Raw genomic sequence first — 21925 nt, 5'->3', positions numbered from 1 at the left:
GTTGGTAAACGCTATAACTTTTACCCAAACCATTTTTTTTTACCCAAACATTTTTTTTTAATCAAAGACTTGTAGAACAATAAATTTAGAGAAAAATTTATATTTGGATGTGGTTTTTTTTGCAAAATTTTACAACTGAAAGTGAAAAATTTAATTTTTTTGCAAAAAAATCTTTAAATTTCGATTAATAACAAAAAAAGTAAAAATGTCAGCAGCAATGAAATACCACCAAATGAAAGCTCTATTAGTGAGAAGAAAAGGAGGTAAAATTCATTTGGGTGGTAAGTTGCATGACCGAGCAATAAACGGTGAAAGTAGTGTAGGTCCGAATTGTAAAAAGTGGCCTGGTCATTAAGGGTGTGTAAGGTAGGGGAGCTTAGGTGGTTAAAGAATCAGATTTTTCTAAAATGGTGGCTGCACGTGTTAAAAAGTGAAACTAAATTTAGAGGAGACAAGCCTGAGAATGCAAGATCACCCAAAATGCTGTGCAGTCAGCCAATCCGTAGATAGCCCTATAAAACCCTCATCCTGTGCGGTCGCCACCATTGTCCTGTGAGCTAAGCATAGGTATAGATATGGTAAGCACTCATGCGCTAGGGACAGTGATGCTGAAATTGATAAATAGGAGAATATTGGAGAAGGGAGTGTGCAGGGAGACATTCTGCATCTGTTTTATTTAGTTATTCCTACATTTATTTATTCCTACATCAGCCTTTACCCCTTCAGTACCCTGCCATTTTTCACCTTATGGACCAGGCCATTTTTTGCAAATCTGTCACTTTATGTGCTAATAACTTTAAAACGCTTTTACTTATCCAAGCCTTTCTGAGATTGTTTTCTCGTCACATACTTACTTCATGATAGTGGTAAATTTGAGTCAAAATAAAAAAAAATTATTTATAAAAAAATACCAAATTTACAAAAAAAAAAAAATTTGCAATTTCAAAATTTCTATTTCTGTGCGCTTAAAATAGATAGTGATACCTCCTAAAATAGTTCTTACTTTACATTTACCATATGGCTACTTCATGTTTGGATCATTTTGTAAATTACATTTTCATTTTTTTTGGATGTTAGAAGGCTTAGAGGTTTAGAAGGCAATCTTAAATTTTTTAAGAAAATTTCCAAAACCCAATTTTTAAGGATCAGTTCAGGTCTAAAGTCACTTTGTGGGGCTTACATAATAGAAACCACCCATAACCACCCATTTTAGAAACTACACCCCTCAAGCTATTCAAAGCTGATTTTATTAACTTTATTAACCTTTTAGGTGTTCCACAAGAATTAAAGGAAAATGTAGATAAAATTTCAGAATTTCACTTTTTGCCAGATTTTCATCAATTTTTAATCATTTTTTTCCCAGTAACAAAACAAGGGTTAACAGCCAAACAAAACGCAATATTTATTGCCCTGATTCTGTAGTTTACAAAAACATTTATTATACTGTATGGTCGTTAACCTCTGTACGGGCACATGGTAGAGCACAGAAGGAAAGGGACGCCATGTGGTTTTTGGAGGGCAGATTTCACTAGGATAATTTTAAGTTGCCATGTCACATTTGAAGATCCCCTGATGCACCCTTAGAGTAGAAACTCCAAAAAAGTGACCCCATTTTGGAAAATACACCCCTCAAGGTATTTGGCAACATATTAGGTGTTCAACAAGAATTAAAGGAAAATGTAGATGAAATTTCAGAATTTCACTTCTTTGGCAGAGTTTCCATTTTACTCAATTTTTTCCGCTAACAAAGAAAGGGTTAACAGCCAAACAAAACTCAATATTTATTACCCTAATTCTGTAATTTACAGAAACACCCCATTTGTGATTATGATTGTAAACTGCTGTACGGGCACACGGCAGGGTGCAGAAGGAAAGGAGCGCCCTGTGGTTTTTGGAGGGCAGATTACACTGACCAATAATTTTAAGTTGCAATGTCATATTTGAAGACCAGACCCCCTGATGCACCCCTAGAGTAGAAACTCCAAAAAAAGACCCCATTTTGGAAAATATGAGATAAGGTGGCAGTTTTTTTGGTACTATTTTAGGGTACATATTATTTTTGGTTGCTTTAGATTACACTTTTTTTGAGGTAAGGTAACAAAAATAGCTGTTTTGGCACCGTTTTTAACTTTTTATTTTTTACAATGTTCATCTGACAGGTTAGATCATGTGCTATTTTTATAGAGCAGGTTGCTTCGGACACGACAATACCAAATATGACTACTTTTTTGGGTTGTGTGTTTCAGTTTTACATAATAAAGCATTTTTGAAAAAAAATAATTTTTTTTGTGTCTCCATATTCAGAAATCTATATATTTTTTTTTTTTTGGGTGACTGTTTTATGTAGGGGCTAATTTTTTTCGGTATTAGATGGCGATTTAATAGGTACTATTTTAGGGTGCATATGAATTTTTGATCTATTGGTATTACACTTTTTGTGATATAAGGTGACAAAAAATGGCGCTTTTTTTACACACTTTTTAATTTCCTTTTTTTACGGTGTTCGCCTGAGGGGTTAGATCACATGATCTTTTATACAGAAGGTTGTTACGGTCGCGACAATACCTAATATGTATACTTTTTTAATTATTTACGTTTTACACAATAAAAGCATTTTTGAAAAAATCATGTTTTAGTGTCTCCATAATTTGAGAGCCATATATTTTTTTTTTTGGGTGATTGTCTTAGGGGCTCATTTTTTGTGGGATTAGATGAAGGTTTAATTTTATTTTAGGGTGCGTATAACTTTTTGATCGCTTGCTATTACACTTTATGTGTAAGGTGACAAAAAATGGCCTTTTTTAACAGTTTTTATTTTCATTTTTTATAGTGCTCACCTGAGGGATTAAATCATTTTATATTTTAATAGATCTCGCTGTTATGCACACGGACATACCTAATATGTCTACTTATTTTTTTTTCACTTTTAACACAATAAAAGCATTTTTGAAACAAAAAATCATGTTTTAGTGTCTCCATATTCTGAAAGCCATATTTTATTTTTTTATGTTTTAGGTAGGGGCTCGTTTTTTGTGGGATGAGGTGATGGCTTGATTGGTACTATTTTGGGGGGTATACGCCTTTTTGATGTTGGTGTTTTAGCACAGTTTTTATTTTTTCTACAATGTTCAAGTGAGGGAGTGGATCATGTGATATTTTTATAGAGCCTATAATTCATTGGCTGTCAGCTTTTATGCTGACAGCCTGCCTGTGAGACCCAGCCTAAGGGCTGGATCTCACAAGCTTCCGTAAAAGGCAAGCCCCGATGTCTATGAAAGGCATCGGGCTTGCCTTCTCTGCCATCGGGTCCCCACCACTACAGTGCAGAGACCTGATGGAGACCGCGGCATACGAAGTGTTAATACGCTGGTCTTCAGCGATGCCGGCATATGAAGCAGGGGCCCGGCTGTCAGTGACTTCCGGGTCCATGCCTTGGGGGTCCAGGTCTTAATGATGAGCATCCTCATCTTTTGCTGGTGGCTTTACTTCTTTCAAATCATCCTTCAAAGTCTCTATGTCCTAGAAAAGTCAGCAAGATGCAGAGAGAGGAGGAACATGATGTCCCTGATGACATATTCTCATCGATATTAGATGATGTGGAAAAGGAGGAAAGCAGATGGCACAAGAAGGGCTCCCACCTGTAGGTCAGGAGAGTGCTGGGGTTGGAGAAGTGGGTATGCCAGCAAATTGTGCCCCCACCTAAGTAGCTAAACCCCATATCAGTGACAGCCCCTTTTTAAAGGTGCCCTGCGGTCATTACAATGAAGACAGACTATACAGTGCAGTCTTCATTATGAAATGAAAGGCAGCTGCAGGCTAATTGGCTGCACGATTCTTCACCGCAGCATGGCAAAAAACCTGCTCTCAGCATGGCTGCTCCGTGTCGCCATACCCTAAGGCCTTATGCACACGACCGTTCCGTTTTTTGTGATTCGCAAATTGCGGATCCGCAAAACACGGAAGCCATGCGTGTGAATTCCGCAATTTGCGGAACAGAACAAGTGGCCCATTGTAGAAATGCCTATTCTTGTCCGCAAAACAGACAAGAATAGGACATGTTATATTTTTTTTGCGGGGCTACGTAACAGAGCAACGGATGCGGAAAGCACACGGAGTGCTGTCCGCATCTTTTGCGGCCCCATTGAAGTGAATGGGTCCGCACCTGAGCCACAAAAATTGTGGCTCGGATGCGGACCAGAACAACGGTCATGTGCATGAGCCCTAAGGCCTTATGCACACGACCATTCCGTTTTTTGCGGTCCGTGTGCCTTCCGCAATTTGCGGAATGGAACAGACAGCCCATTGTAGAAATGCCTATTCTTGTCCGCAAAACAGACAATAGGACATGTTATATTTTTTTTGCGAGGCTACGCAATGGATGCGGACAGCACACAGAGTGCCGTCTGCATCTTTTGCGGCCCCATTAAAGTGAATGGGTCTGCACCCGAGCCACAAAAACTGCGGCTCGGATGCGGACCAGAACAATGGTCGTGTGCATGAGGCCTAAGGCAGAGTGGCCTGGTATACCTGATTTATAGGGATTTGTGACAAATAAATACATAACTAATCAAACTTCTTGTGGAACTTCGGCAAAGATGCCGAATCTAATTTTTTTTTAATTCGCTCATCTCTTAGCCCTTTACTTTGTACAGATGTCAGTCTCTGTGGAAATGTAAAGTAGCAGGTTTCCTGCTCACAGTGAGGGCCGTCAGATAGAAGCCCTGATGGCTCATGTGTATACCTTATCTCTGAATTCCTGATAGAATTATTTAAGTTAAATTCTCATCAGTTTGATAAGTTATTTATTCAGTTAGGTGATACTTTAGTATGAAAAATAGGACCTCACCTTTCCAGTGAAATTAGCACATATTGTGGGTTCATATATTATTATATTATTAAAATAAAATGAAAAAGATAGACGGCAAATAGAAGCTGTAAAATCCCCTTGTACTGGCTTTCCATATGTGTACCTAAAGATTAAAAGGAAATAATGAGAATACACTTTAATAAGACAAATAATTAGAAAAAAAAAGTAAAGGCATAAAAGGTATATAAATGATTGCGTATTTATTAGTGATGAGCGAGCACCAAAGTATTCGGGTGTTCGGCCCGAACACATTGCTATATTTGTGTGCTCGGCCGAGCATCCGAGTATAATGGAAGTCAATGGGAGACAACCAGGCACCCCATGCTCGGAAGAGAAGAGGGTGTCTGGTTAATAAAAAAAGGTTAGAAATTAATGGAAAACCCATCAAAACTGTTTGGAAACAGCATTAAGAGGATAGCTGGATACATCTTAGACTCTTATTATGTATGACATACAATAGACAACCACACAAAGGCTATATGCCAAAAGGCAGGTATGTGCAAGCCATCTATCTATCTAGGAGTCAGATAACAGCCAATACACCTTACAATGGCAGCCTTGTGCACTATGAGATATTCCAAACTTGCTCTCATCTGACTAAGAACCAGTAAACCTCAAAATTATTTTGCATCTGTTGGATGGCTTGGGTGGACCTGCACACCAAGATCAATATCATTAAGCCGACAAAAAGTTTTCCAATTGTCCTAACATAATATTCAATAACCTTTCTATACAGTTTTGTCATGTAAAAACTCATTTGCATAAACATGGGCTTATGGGAAAGACATGCAAATGAGCAGAATCTGCCTTGTTTTTCATAAGACTATGAATACCAATAGATGGCGTTATTGAGTTATGAACAGCGCCCTCTATTGGTTTCACAGTCTTATGACAAGTCTAATATTCTACTAAATAGCGCCATAGTCTTCTGACAAGAATATTTGACTGAGCCTTATGACAAGCCTTTTGCATGGAAAATTCACAATAAAAATTAGGGATTAGAATATTTGCGATCTACACTAAGATGATATCTGACACTGGGGAAGCTGGGTAATAACTCAGTGATATAATCTGACACTGGGAAAGCTGGGTAATAACTTGCAATCTAAACTGAGTTATTACCCGGCTTTTCCAGTGTCAGATATTACTGACTTACTACCTAATTATTACATAATATTCGCTATATTGCAATATATAAATTTTTTAGAATATTCCCAGTGTCAGATTTTATCACTGAGTTATTACCCAGCTTTCAGTGTCAGATATCATCTTAGTGTAGATCGTGAATTTTTATCGAGAATTTTCCATGCAAAAGGCTACACTAATAAGCTTGTCATAAGACTCAGTCTTATATTCTTGTCAGAAGACTATGAAACCAATAGATGGTGCTATTGAGTTATTAACATCGCCCTCTATTGGTTTCATAGTCTTAGTCTTCTGACAAGAATATTAGACTTGTCATAAGATTGTGAAACCAATAGAGGGCGCTGTTCATTACTCAATAGCGCCATCTATTGGTTTTCATAGTTATGACAGCTAAATAACAAGGCAGATTCTGCTCATTTGCATGTCTTTCCCATAAGCCCATGTTTATGCAAATTAGTTTTTACATGTCAAAACTTGATAGAAAGGTTATTGAATATTATGTTAAGGCAATCGGAAAACTTTTTGTCGGCCTAATGATATTGATCTAGGTGTGCAGGTCCACCCAAGCCATCCAACAGATGCAAAATAACTTTGAGGTTTACTGGGTCTCAGTCAGATGAGAGCTGGTTTGCAAGGCTGCCATTGTAAGGTGTGCTGGCTGTTATCTGTCTCATGGATAGATTGGGCACATACCTGGCGTTTGGCATATAACCTTTGTGTGGTTGTCTATTGTATGTTGTACATAATAGCAGTGTAAGATACATCCAGCTATTCTCTTAATGCTGTTTCCAAACCATTTTGATGGGGTTTCCATTAATTTCTAACCTTTTTTTATAAACCAGACACCCTCTACTCTTTCGAGCAGGGGGTGCTTCAGGTTCTCCCATTGACTTCCATTGTATTAAATTGTATTTGAGCACCTGAATTATTCCGCAGAGCACTCGGATCTGCTGAGCATAGTGGTTCAGCCGAGCATGCTCACTCATCACTAGTATTTATGAAAAATGAGAATTAGTATAAAAACAGCTGGCTGTGTGACTGTGAAAAAATACTTTACGTTTTGAAGATGATTGAATAAGATATTAGAAAATTGTTTTAATTCAGCAATTTCCTTTGTGGTTTATATCCCTACTTTTATAACGCTCCAATCGGTTATAACAGTAAGGGGGGGGGTCTCTTGGTTGGACAGCAGAACAAGCATGAGCTGTCTGCCTTAAAGGCTATGGACACCTCTGGGGGCATGTTTTAGTATTATTGCATTCTAATCATTTTAGCCTAAAAATCATTTGTTCAATTGGTCTTTATTAAAAATTTCCAGCGGTTCTTCTACTACAGAGGCTAATTGAGAATGTATCAGGAGACATGATGCTCTTCTTTTGTGCACATCAAAAGTCGTTCAGCCATTGCTTCTCGCACCACAGGTGCAAATTAACTGACATAACACCTGCGAAGTAGTGACTTGAGAAATTATGCTAAAAAACTGAAAGTTAATTAAAAAAAATGTGGATCATTTTTTACTTACCCTCGTATATATCAGCTCATCAAGCTGATTAACACCTTTCCATTCTGTGACATCACAGAATGTTGCTACTTAATGCTCTGTGCTATAATAGTATGTCAAGGCAATATCATGGGCCGAGGAGCAGTGCTCCTGGGTGCCGGCTGCTTTATACAGCTGGCACCAAGTTCTCACTGTGCCTGGATGAGAAATAAGGTAGCTCCAATCCCAGTAGTTTAACCCTTGAGATGTCATGTCTGTGTTAGCCATGTGATCTGAGAGATTGGACAGAGGAAGGGAGCTTCTTCTGTCCTCTCATCGGCACTTCATAATTGAAATTTAGGGGTGCTAAACACTTGGCATGGCAGCCAGGCGCCTTCTGAAGGAACTACATTGTAAGGTCTGTATTTATTCTAAATCCTGTTTTTGTTCCGGGGTCTGTATTCAGAGGTCTGCTTTGAGGTATTCATTTTTCTGATTGTGTATTTATTCAGGGATTCTTTATTCTGGGTCCTTATTTATTCAGAAGATCTGCCCTGTGGTCTGTATACATGTAAGGGGCTTGGCCTGTGGTCTGTAGTTTTTTTTGGCAGTCTGTATTTATTTTAGGGGCTGTACTTATTTTGAGGTTTTGATTGATTTTGAGATAATATGGAGTACTTGATTTTAATTGGTAAGCAGAAACTGTTTTGGAATACAGCCTATGTAAATGGTTTAGATGATGTTCATGGCACCTTCTAGAATCTCAGAACCTGATGTCACTGCGGTAAGTACAGTGTGCGCGTGTGTATGTATATGTTCTATATATTTGTGTAAGTGCTGTAAGTGCATGTGTATACTGTATAAATGTGTGTATATGCTATATGTGTGTGTGAATATTCTTTATAGAGAATACTGAATTCATCTCCCCCCCCATATAACTCAGCCCCCCTATCAGACCTATCCATTACAGTTTACATTACAGCACCATCCTTTCTCCAGTCTCACAGGTCTACCCTCTGGGGATAACATTTGATTCTGCTCTGTCTTTCAAGCCACACATCCTAACCCTTACCACCACCTGGCTCTTTCAAAATTTCTCATTTACTTTCCTTCTTCAACCCTGAGTCAACTAAAATGCTAGTGTACACCATTGTTATCACCTGCCTGGACTATTGCAACATCCTCCTCTGTGGCATCCCATCTAACACTCACACATCTAAACTCCACTCTGCTGCCCTCCATTCTCTTCTGCCTTTCTCCTTTGACAGTCTCTTTACTGACTTCCCATTTCCCACCAAATTCAGTTCAAAATACTAACAATGACATAGAAGGCAGTCCACAATCTGTCCCTTCCTTACATATCTGACCTCCTTTCTCACGTGCATTCCCCCATATTCTGGAACTCAATACCCTGGCATTTCAAACTCCCCAACATTTAAACCAGGAAACCCACCTCTTCAGTAAAGCCTACTACTTGCAATAAGCATGCTGCCATCACATGGAGCTACTGCACCATAAAAAGTATCCTTGGATCAAATAAAGCCAAAATTGAACAATTTTTTTTACTCACTTGGCACAAACTTCAGCTGGAAACGTTTCACTGTTATACAGAACATATTTAGGTAACTTGATATTGACCTCAAATTTTGGAAGTACTGAAAAAGGACATAATAGATACAGATTAGAGATGAATAAACAAACACATGTTAGATATTAGTATTGAGCATATAGACATTTCCTCACCATATTCGTCTACACTGAAGGTATGAGATGTATCTTTCAGTTTAATGGTGTATTCTCCCAGTGTGGGCTCAGATGTCAGATCTAAGGAGAGCTCAGCAATTCCCTGATTGAGTTTCACATTCAACCATTGATTAATCCTATTTTTGTCTGGGTCCTAAAAGAAATAACCTCAGTTGAGCAAAGCTTGTATTATAATCTTCTAAAAAGCAAAGTAAAAATTCACAAAATAAAGCACACATTCAAAAGGGGTGATATGAATGTCTCTGTATGTTATTATTTTTATTACTTAATTTTATTTTATTTCTTTTCTTACCTGTACTTCAACTACTGGGATCTAAGAAAAAAAAAAAAACATAGATTTTTCTCGGGTTCATAAAGGTAATATCATACTCTGCCCATTTTGAAATAAGAAATGATGTGGAATTTAAAACTTTGATTGGATTTATTAATCTACCACAAATATAACTTAGGGCTCTAGGGTACAGCAGTACAATGCAATGAAACATGGCATGATTTTTTTCTGGAGGCAATATTCAGTTGGAGGCATATCAATACAAAGTCCTTATAACTACCGTCATTCACATAAAATCTGAGACATTATATTTTTCTTAACTGCTATTAGTTTTGCTTTAAACTTACCAAAATATTTTCTGGTTTGAAATCTTCGTTAAGGGACAGAATCCTGAATTTTACTGTTCCAAAAAAAGAATAAAACAAAGTCACTTAAAAATTCTTTAAAACATTAGAATTTTTTTCTACAATGAATATAGGCAAGTATGGACGCTACAATATAAATAAAATATGGGGGACATTTATCATTTGCATTTGTTTTTGTGTTAGCTTTAGGACTGCTTTGGTTTGTGTGTATGCCCCAAATTTATGAAATGGCGCACCTTATATTTGGGATCAGTGCAATGTGGTCTACACCTATATACAGTATGTTACAGGGGGTTGCCTGGCATGGAGTTGCAAATTTTATGTGGCGTCACAGTGTGCTCTGTATAGAGCAGGAGTTTTAAAGAGGAGAAAGCAGCTTTTGACTGGGGGAAAATTCAAGCAATCTTCAGAATTGCAATTGACATTGCTTGGGCTGTGAATTTTTGTCTATACAAGAGGACGCTGCATACATAGGACTTATTTTTCCTCTCCATTGCCACCAATGCTGGTAGGTGCCTAATTAGCTTGTTTATGTGGGAAATATCCTGTGTCTACTACAAAAAACTGTACATATACCTGTGATTACTAACACACAGTAGTGTAGGGAGCAGCAGTCGGCCATGCTAGTTGGATTCTGGACATTGATAGTTAGCACAGTCATTATGCACACTTTGTCCTTGGAATTTGTTATTGATTCAGCTGGTGGTTCTGACTCGTGCACTGCTGCACTACCTTTTGTGATCGTGCCAATGATTTTATTAGTGAACGTGACAACTTATTCAAGATATTTCTTTATTTTTTCTTACCAGCTTGTCCTGGTTTGTACACGGCTTTGTCTGTCTGGACTAGAATTTTGGATAGCTGCTTCTTTACTAGAACTTTACTACTGTTGGTATGGGATTCCCCTGAACTATTAAGAGAAAGAGTTATTGTACCGACTGCCTCATTTTCTTCAGGATTGGGAACCTACCAAAAGAAAATAGATATTGTTATTTATGTTGCAGGGTAAAGATAACTCATAGACAAATGAATTGTACCTTAAATGAATGCATAAAAACAGCTAACCAAGGTTATAAAGCATCTTTGTAAAATATATTCTTTTGCCGTTTTTACTGTAAAGGGATTAATTGTCTCATGAAGACAAGCCTTTTCCATATACACTAGGATCTATGTGCATCATAAAGGAGGTTGAGGGTTTGGTATGGTAGTGCCCCTACATGAATAAGATTGTAGAGCCACTATTACAAATTTGATAAACATCAGATATTAATAAGCAGCATTTAAATGTAACTGTGACTGAACATTAAAGGTTAAAACACTGAAATGAGTTTACATAGCCAGGATTGGCTCTCCTATAGGCATTGTCCATTGAAATAAAAGTTTTAACAATTTGAGCTCTGAAGTTATTATGCAAATTTGTAATGGACCCTGATTAAAAATTGTCTATTCTTCTGTCATTTCTGTCATGTCCCATGTCTTCATAGTTTTGAAGTATGTGTATGCTGTTTCGTTTTGTCCTTGCAATCTCCCTGCAGCCAGGCTCTGATGTAATGATCTCCTCCCTTCTCTCTATTGTGACATAATAACAATGATTCATTCTGAAATAAACCTCATTTGGATTCTCCATACATATATTTTAGTGGAGTTGAACATTGTCTTAAAGATGATTGAGGAGTATGTAGCACAGGACAACTATAGACATATTGTGTCTTGAACACATTGTGTAAACGCTGACTAAATGTTGAGTGAGAACAATTCCATCACCGTTGTTTGCAGACCAGAAGTCCTCTAGTTCTTCTAGTACTCGACACACAAGAAACTGCTCTACCTGCTCCTGTGTCGAGACACCATGAGCAAAGGATATGGCTTTCTTCCCTGGGTTTCAAACCACACTTCTATGCCCCTACCTCTACAGTCATGACACTCTCCCCACCATTCTCACCCCCACCATCTAGATGCTGATTTTTAACATACCATCATGAAGCTGTAGACATGCTTTTTGTATTACATACTCTGGAAACTCTGGAAAAAGAGGATCTCCCAGATGCCGGGAAACCCTCCCAACATCTCTCGGAGAGCTGCCCTATTTGCGTGAGGCATCAGGACTTAGATCATTAGATGCATTCCTGGTGCCCAAAAACACACTGAGGTGAACAGGATAGTAACACTAAAAGGGGTGGGTCCTTAAGGGAAAGAGGGCATGGCTGAAGGATTGCATCACTAGGGCGATAGACATCCCATAAAATGGGATGTGTGGAGGGAACGTGGCCATGAACTGAAACATTTCCAGCAGCTTCCTGCTCACCTCTCCCCTCCTGTATAAGTGGCTCAAAAAGTTGTCAGGTATGGAAAGCAGTAAATACACATCACTTTGTGAGGGGAGAAGATGTATTGTCCTGCTCTGTGACAGCCGAGCTCTACCGATGCCCAAGTGATTTTGTATACAGAGCAGATTTGCTCTTTGGAACACTGCACATTCCCTGATGTCTCCCATTCATCCAGTGGAGGAGACAGCTCTGAACTGTACACAGCCTCACTGTGGGCATCGATTGAGAAATGCTTGCACAGATCAGGACAATACCTCTACCCTTCCTCACACAGCAATTTCCTTGTCCATACCCCCTAAGCAAACGGTACCTCAAAATTGTGACTTTGGGGTTTCATAAGTAGTGATGAGCGGCAGGGGTCATATTTGAATTCGCGATATTTCGCGAATATTTCTTAGAATATTCGTAGAATATTTGCGAATTCAAATATTCGTTAGGAGTAGTGTTGATTGCGAATTTTCGTAATGCGAATTTTCGTAATGAGAATCAATGAGATCGTTGAGAACTCAGATCCGATGCTATATTCTAACCCCCAGGCGTTCCCATGGTGATGGGGACGCTTGCCAAAGTGGAACAACTGTACATATTTTAGAAAAAAAGACAAATATTCTAGAAAACGAATATATTCATTTTTAGAATATTCGGAATATTCAAAAGCAAGAATATATAGCAATATAGCGAATATTTGAAAAAAACGAATATAGAGCAATTTAGCTAATATAGTGCTATAATCTTCTTTGTCTAATAGTTGTAATTTTTTTCTCATCTGAAGATCCGATTGAAAAAAAAATTACAACTATTAAAAATAAAACATTATAGCACTATATTAGCTAAATTGTTCTACATTTGTTTTTTTTCGAATATTCACTATATATTCTTGTTTTTTCCATCTGAAGTCATCATTTCTCCCTGCTTAAGTTACTTAAGCAAGGAGGAATCATGACTTCAGATGGAAAAAAAGACGAATATTCTAAAAAATGAATATATTCGATATAGAGCTATATATTCGTTTTTCAAATATTCGGAATATTCTAAAACAAGAATATATAGCGAATATTCGAAAAAAAAACTAATGTACAACAATTTAGCTAATATAGTGCCATAATCTTTTTTTTTAATAGTTGTAATTTTTTTCCAATCTGAACTTCAGATGAGAAAAAAATTATAACTATTAGACAAAGAAGATTATAGCACTATATTAGCTAAATTGCTCTATATTCCTTTTTTTCTCTGAATATTCGCTATATTGCTATATATTCTTGTTTTTGAATATTCGTGTTTTTTTTTTAAATCTGTACAGTTGTTCCACTTTATCATACTTCTCCCCGACAAGAGTCCCCATCACCATGGGAATGCCTGGGGGTTAGAATATACCATCGGATCTGAGTTTTCACGATCTCATTGATTCTTATTACGAAAATTTGCATTACGAAAATTCAAATTACGAAAATTCACAATCAACACTACTCCTAAAGTCAAAAATATTGCAGCCTTCTCATTGGCCCACAAGCTAGAAGCAGGGAGGGATCATGTGTACTGATTTAAAAAAATCTTGAATATTCAAAATTACGAATATATATCACTATATTCTAAATATTCGCGAATTCTCGAAGTGCCGATATTCGCGATAAAAATTTGCAATTCGAATATTCGTGATCAACACTATTCATAAGCTGTAAGCCATAATCATCCAAATTATAACAAATAAAGGCTTGAAATATCTCGCTTTGCATGTAATGAGTCTATCTCATATGTTAGTTTCACATTTTAAGTTGCATTACTGAAATACATTTTGTACGATATTCAAATTTTTTGAGTTTCACCTGTATATACGTAGCTGGTGTGGGAGGGGGGGTCAAGTCAGTGTGTGTATTGTGGCTGAGAATGAAGAAAGGAGGAAGTTAATGGAGGATGTAGAAATTTGTTTTTCCACCGAAATAATGCACAAAAGATTTTACCACATATAACTGCAGCTCTAAACGCTGAATGAAATTAGTTATTTCACCGAAATAAGTCACAAAAGATTTTACCACATATAACTGCAGCGCTGAACGCTACATAAAATTTGTTTTTCCACCGAAATAATTCACGAAAGGTTTTAGCAAATATAAGTTCAGCGCTTAATGCTGGATACAATTTTTTTTTCCACCGAACTAAGTCACAAAATATTTTTCCACATATAACTGCAGCCCTGAACGCTGCATGAAATTTGTTTTTCCACCGAAAAAAGTCACAAAAGATTTTACCGCATATAAGTGCAGTGCTTAACACTGAATACAATTTTTTTTCCACCGAAATAAGTAAAAAAAGATTTTACTGCATATAAGTGCAGCGCTTAACGCTGAATACAATTTTTTCCCCCAAAGAAATAAGTCATAAAAGATTTTACCATGTATAACTGCAGCACTGAACGCTGAATGAAATTTTTTTTTCCACCGAAATAAGTCACAAAATATTTTACTGCATATAAGTGCAGCGCTGAACGCTGAATGAAATTTGTTTTTCCACCGAAATAATTCACAAAAGATTTTAACGCATATAAGTGCAACGCTGAACACTGAATAAAATTAATTTTTCCACCAAAATACTTCAATAAAGATTTTACCACATTTAACGGAGCACGGAGATGGAAAGGGTCTTTAGATTTCCTCCGCACTATACGGACGTCTCAGAAATGAACCGCTGCTCCTGACAGCAATTCCTGGGAAGGTCATGGAGCGTTCCGGTGAATACCTGCTACTTCCCGGGCAGGTAGGCTGCTGCTAAGCAGGTGCTCTACTCTGGGCACATTTGGCTCCCGACCTCCCACTGCTGCCACCCTGCTGAATCCCAGCCATGCTTTCAACACATCTAACCGCCAACGTGAACTGAGAATGTATTTTTCTGTTTGTACTAAATTAGGATAGGCCACTAAACGCTTTCAACACATCTAACCGCCGTCAACGTGAACTGAGAATGCATTTTTCTGTTCAGTTTGGACTAAAATAGGCCACTAAACGCTTTCAGACATATAACTGCCTCCAACGTGAACTGAGAATGTGATTTCTTTTTGTACTGAAATACAAAATAACACATATAAACTCCGAACTGACTGACTGCTACAGCCGCTACTTCCGCGACCCCCTGCACCACTATAGGTAGGCTGCTACGAAGCAGATGCTTTCAACACATATAACCACCGACGTGAACTGAGAATATATTTTTCCTTTTGTACTGAAATAGGCCAATAAACTCTTTCACCAGAAATAAATGCACCAGTGAAGTGCGTATATATATTTCATTCTGTACTGAAAAAGGCCACTGAACACTTTTGCCACAAATAAGTGGTGCACCAGTGAAATGCGTATATATTTTTCTTTTTTTACTGCAGAAATAACTGCAGAAGTGAACTGAGCATATATTTTTCTTGTTGGACTGAAATAGGCCACTATACGCTTTCACCAGAATTAACTGCAGAAATGCACTGAGAATATATTTTTATTTTTTTACTGTAATAAGCCCTTTACACTTTCACCAGAAATAACTGTGCAGTGCATATATATTTTTCTTATTTTACTGAAATACGCCCCAATGTGCTTTCACCAGAAATAACTGCAACAGTGCAGTGCGTATATATTTTTCTTATTTTACTGAAATACGCCCCTATACGCTTTCACCAGAAAAAACTGCAACAGTGCAGTGCGTATATATTTGTCTTTTTTTTAGTGCGCATGGGCCGTCTGGCGCACTTCGCTCAAACCTGCCTTGACCGCCCTATTGCAGCCATCCTCTCACAGCCGCACGGGATCTGGCTGAGGGAGCGGACGATTTCGGAGGCGGTGCTGAGGTGAGGGAGGCGGCGCTGAGGTGAGGAAGGCGGCTCTATAAAAAAGGGAGGGCGGCGATTTCAACTGGGAAGGCGGCGCTGGGCACCAGACGGAGATGGCTGCAGCCGGGCACCCTATACACTTTCACCAAAAATAACTGCAACAGTGCAGTCCACATATATTTATCTTATTTTACTGAAATACACCCCTATAGGCTTTAACCAGAAATAACTGCAACAGTGCAGTGCGTATATATTTGTCTTTTTTACAGAAATATGCCCCTATACACTTTCAACAGAAATAACTAGAGATGGCCTTGCTGTTCGCGGCGAACTTTGCCCGTTCGCGATTCGCCGAACATGTGAACATATGGAGATATTCGCGTGCACCATATTCTTTTACATTGTGAAGAACTTTAACCCATGACACATCCATCAGGTGGTACAGGACAGCCAATTGAGACGTTTCAGCCCATGGACATACCCCCTACCTGATAAATAGACAAATAGACCCGATCTGGCCGCCATTTTACATTCAGTCTTTTGTCAGTGTAGGGAAAGGTTGTTGTGTGGAGCAGGGACAGACTATTAGGGACAAAAACACTATCAAATAGGTCCACAAAAGTCCTTTTAAGGACTGGTGTAGGTGAACTATTGATAGGTGTGCAGTACAGAGGGGTGTAATACACTTATAATATACTTTTTACATAGAAAGCATATTATAGTGGATTTGTATTGTGCAGCAGTGGTGAGCGGTTCTGCAGTGATACTGCAGTTACACAGAGTGACAAACGCAATTAGAAAAAATAATTATAACTGGTGTGATATACCAGTCGTCCCCCAAAAAAACTAATTGAAGTGGGGTGTTATATACCAATAATATACTTTCTATATAGTGCATTTGGGTACTGCAGCCTTTGTTTGCAGTTTTGCTGCGTTCCCTCTGCTACACCCAGTGACAAACAGTATTGGAAAAAATAATTATAACTGGTGCGATATACCAGTCACCCCCCAAAAATACTGATTGAAGCGAGGTGTATATCAATAATATACTTTCTTTATAGTGCATTTGGGTACTGCAGCATTTGTTTGCTGTTTTGCTGCGTTCCCTCTGCTACACACAGTGACAAACGGTAATGGAAAAAATAATTATAACTGGTGTGATATACCAGTCGCCCCCCCAAAAAAACTGATAGAAGCGGGGTGTTGCTATAGTAGTCCGCACCTATTTTGCGCATGCGCGTACGCGAAAATGATATTGCTGATATTTTGCATTGAAAAAAATTATGAATGGAGATCTCAAATTTGAATAATACATCTGGAATGTCACTGTTCATGTTGTGGGACTATTTGTGCACTTCTAGTAATTATTTCTTGGCTGCAAATATGAGCTGAAGGTTTTTCAGGTTCGCCTGCCATTAAAATGAATGGGACCCGCCGCGAACTTGCAGTTCGCGAACATTTGATCGTGTTCGCTCGATCGCGTTCTCGTACCGTCCCGGCAGATGTTTGTCCATCAGTGGAAAAAACTGCAACAGTGCAGTGCGTATATATTTTTCATTTTTTATTGAAATACGCCCCTATACTCTTTCACCAGTAATAACTGCAGAAGTGTCCTGAGAATATATATTTCTTGTGTTGAAAAAGAGAAACAGTCAGCGACACTCACCAATGTGTTGCTTCAATTCGATACTTTATTCCATAAGTCCATGGACATGGCAGGGGGAAGACAAGTATTCAAACACGCACCAAACAGCGACGGCCGTTTTGCGCTACATGCGTTTCGTCGGGCTGTGCGTCAGCGCGTACATTTACACCGACCTTTTAAGCATCGGCGCTGTGTGTTGCCGTGACAATAGACAACAATAATGCGCCTGCATAAAAGGTTAGTAAAAAACATAACATAACACATAAAGACATCAGCAGAAATCACATACATTTCAAACCGAAGCGGCAGTATCACATACAAAATACATTTGGACATCCTATAGGTTAACTCAAATCATTTCTGTCATTCAAACCAATGCTTGAGTTCGCAGGATCCACCTCGCTTCTCCCTGCAGGGGGGTGGACACAATCTCCAGCCCAGTGAAAGAGATGCAATCTAGATTACTTGCGTGGACACTCCTTATGTGATCTATGAATCTGGTGCAACCCTTTCCTGTCCTTACAGAATTGAAGTGCTCTCTCACTCGTTCAAACAGACACATAATTGTCTTTCCAATATAGAATCTGCCACAACTGCAGAACAGTAGATAAACCACATATGTGCTCCTGCAGTTGATAAAACCCCTGATTCTGTATTGGATACCCGCAAATTCAATACACTTTTTTGGGGAATTATATTTACATAGTGAACAGCTGCCACATCTAAAATTACCCTTTGGTATATTGTCCATAAGCCAGTTATTACTTTTAATTGGATAAAACCTGCTCCTCACAAGTTTATCCTTAATGGTGTGGCTTCTTCTAAAGGATATAAGTAGCTTATGTTCAGTGAGTTCGCCTAGAGTTGCATCCCTCCTCAAAATATCCCAATTTTTAAATATTACTGAACGGATACGTTCCACCATGGGACTGTATTTAAAGGAGAATGCGAATCTGGCACCCCCATTTTTGTCCTGCATCTGTTTGCTCCTACCATCACTTTTAGTAAGTAGATCGTCCTGAGAGAAACCCTCCTCTACTCTCTTCATATCCTTATTTAACGATTCTTCTGGTTAACCTCTCTCTATCAGACGTTGCTTTAACTCTAATGCTTGTTTGTGGTAGCCATCGTCCCTGCTGTTTATTCTCCTGAGTCTGATAAATTGGCCGTATGGTACGGCTCTTTAACACTTTGTGGATGAAAGCTGTCGTAGTGGAGCAAGGAATTGGTCGCCGTGGGCTTACTGAAGCCCTCCGTGACCAATCCGTCGCCCTCAACCACTACAGCCACGTCCAGGAACTCCAATCGTGTACCTCCAAAATTAAGGGTGAATGTCATTCCCATGTCATTCTCATTCAAATATTTCACAATGTCACTACACTCAGCCTCCGTACCTTCCCATACTATGAATACATCATCCACAAAACGTAAATATATTTTCAACTGGGGTAAAAACGGGTTCATAGTAGAATTAACAGATCTATCCTCTAATCTGGCAAGATAGATATTTGCAAATGTACAGGAGACGGGGGTGCCCATAGCCGTACCCATAGCCGTACTTCTGCCTGTGGAGGTACCGCATACTTCACCTATTGCGAATTGAATTGTGTAGCTGTGCCGCCCCCTTCTACATTATATAATATATATTTCTTGTTGGAATGATATAGGCCACTATACGCTTTAACCAGAAAACAATAAAATACTGCAGTTCGTATATATTTTTCTTATTTGACTGAAATACGCCCCTATACGCTTTCACCAGTAATAACTGCAACAGTGCAGTGTGTATATATTTTTCTTATTTTAGTGAAATACGCCCCTATACGCTTTCACCAGAAATAACTGCAACAGTGCAGTGCGTATATATTTGTCTTTGTAACTGAAATACGCCCCTATATGCTTTGAACAGAAATAACTGCAGAAGTGAAATGCGTATATATTTTTCTTGTAGTACTGAATAAGATACTAAGACATAAGCCTCTAATGGCTTTTCAACATAAGACTTGCAGCCCAATATCAGAAAGATTGAATGACAGAGCTATCTAATGACTATTTGGATCCCCAAATAACCGTTCCCTGCACTTGTAAATCGCTTTCCTATCTCTCCCTGCACTAAGATGCTGTGAAATGATTCCTCCCTATCCTTTCCTTTTTCTGTCTTTTTTTTTTTCACAATCGTTTTTCCAATAGCTGTCCCTAGCGCCTTCACACATCTTTCCCTGCACTCTGAATGCTGGAAAATGGCAGAATCTAAAATAGTTGCTGTATTTATAGTGCTGTGACATCACAGGGCTGGCTGCCTGCTGATTGGCTGCATGCAGGCATGTCAATCAGGGTGATCCCGCCTTCCCAGAGTTCCATGCCCCAATGTCCTCAGTCCTCACACGTGTATCTGCCATTTTAGGAAAATTGCGATTCGTTACCGCGAAGCGCAAGGAAATTCGCATTCATTGTGAATCAAATTTTTCCTGAAATTCTAAACGAATTCCACTTCGCCAGCTTCGATTCACTCATCTCTAGTGAGGATGTTGAAACCTTATGGGTGGAAGTTCAAAGGGATATAAACACTGAAAAAATTATCTATAGAGCCCCTAACATCACAGAAGAGATAGAAGCTTGAGAATTTTGAATCTAGTTACATTGCAGTAAAAACTATGAAACTGAGGTCTGGCTGCAGCTGGAGCCACCACCTATTGCAATCTATCTGAAATCCACCTAGCAGCTTCCCGTAAACAAGAATTGAAGAGATTAGGAAGAAAGAAGCACCTTTGTTCTGCACAGTTTCTAAAAGATGGTTTGTTCCAGGAATATGCAGAAAATAATTCTCCCCTTTATTTATAGAATTAGCGCTCCTTTAAAGGGAGTTTGTGTCCTGCAGCCATACTAACTAACTAACTAACTAAAAGGTGTATTTCTTTTGTCTATGCAAAAAGTTGGAGAGGATGGTTGCTGGTACCAGACACAATTTTTTCTAAAATTGGAAAATAACTGCTACTTTTGGATCTACCTATAGACACAGGAGGCCTATGCCTGTTACTGTTTGTCCCTTGGTGAAGGAAACCCAAAAATGGACAAGCGGAAGGCAACAGCGGAGGCCATATCTTTTGAGAAATGCCACACAATGTTCTGCTTGAAAGTCAGACTGAAATTTAAAAATCACTTATTGACTTAAGATGTGGCTTTCATGAGCTGCCAGAAAGTATGTTCCTACAGGCTTCTTTGATGTAAAAGTGCTCCTAATATGAAAATTTCAGGTATTCTTTTATAGGGTTATGGAACTTGGGTTGTTGGTTGAAGAAAAGCACTGTCTGTATTCCCTGTTAGGGTATATCGACATCATAAATTAGGGTCTCCTTCCTCTTTAAGTCTCCAGAGATGCAGTTTAGGAAATATCAATCATATATTTTATATACTGTATAAAAGTATGCTTTATATATATATATATATATATATATATATAATTGTGCAAGAGAGGCAATGTCCTTGTTACCCACAACGACCTATCAAAGTTAACTTTTACCTGAAAGTCAGGACAAGTGAATATGTTTTCTTCATGGAAGTCTTTTTCTATGAGGATGGTCTCCTTGTCATTCAACGTTAGAGATATTTTCACATTGCTTTCACCTTGAGCTCCCTCCAATTGTAAGCAGATGTGTTCAGGATGCTGGGCACGCAGCTCTGACGGGAAGATGGTAGAAAAGTGTCTGGAAAAGAAGACATGGAAGATATGATATCATTATAAAAAGTTTTAGGAGATAAAGGACTATCTTGGGACAATCCCTTTAAGTATGGCAGGTCTATTGTCTTTAGTGGTAATAAATGTAAACTGCATAGTTCCAATATGGGCATTTATAGTGTATTAAATGTTATTGTGTAATTATTAAAAGATTACCAATTGTTTATGTCACAAACTCACCTGTCCGGGTTTCAGTGGCACAATCTCTGGCTTCATCGTGGCCACGCAGGGGGAGAGGTGCTGCTAAGCTATGCCCCCTGGGCCGCAACAGCATCCTTAGCAACAGAATGCAATTCTCTGTCCCTCTCCATAGAAAGCATGTTCGGGAGGAGATTAGCAGTCGGCTGATTGCTCAGCTTCTCTATTCCTATGTGCTAGTGTTTCTGACTAATGGAAAGCCGAGTCATGACGAATCAGGCTCTGATTATGGAACTCGGTTCTCTATTTAAACCCCTTCCTGTCCATACACCAGTGCCACTGACACCAGTTTATGACTCCCTAGCTGTGTTCTTGGTT

At 38.6% G+C, this 21925-nt stretch overlaps 1 protein-coding gene across 1 annotated transcript; it reads right to left on the bottom strand.

The window, feature by feature from the left end:
- Positions 1 to 4846: 4846 nt before the first annotated feature.
- LOC120984418 (alpha-2-macroglobulin-like) lies at positions 4847 to 21377 on the bottom strand (the record flags this gene model as incomplete). The annotated part of the gene is made up of 7 exons (XM_040413346.1): positions 4847 to 4970; positions 9064 to 9148; positions 9237 to 9390; positions 9550 to 9570; positions 9876 to 9928; positions 10700 to 10859; positions 21194 to 21377. Coding segments are annotated over 7 exons (781 nt in total), but the record flags the coding sequence as incomplete, so codon positions are not given.
- Between the last annotated feature and the right edge of the window lie 548 nt (positions 21378 to 21925).

This window comes from Bufo bufo, unplaced genomic scaffold (assembly GCF_905171765.1).
Source record: "Bufo bufo unplaced genomic scaffold, aBufBuf1.1, whole genome shotgun sequence".
Taxonomy (NCBI): Eukaryota; Metazoa; Chordata; class Amphibia; order Anura; family Bufonidae; genus Bufo; species Bufo bufo.
This window is presented reverse-complemented; position numbering and strand designations above follow the sequence as displayed.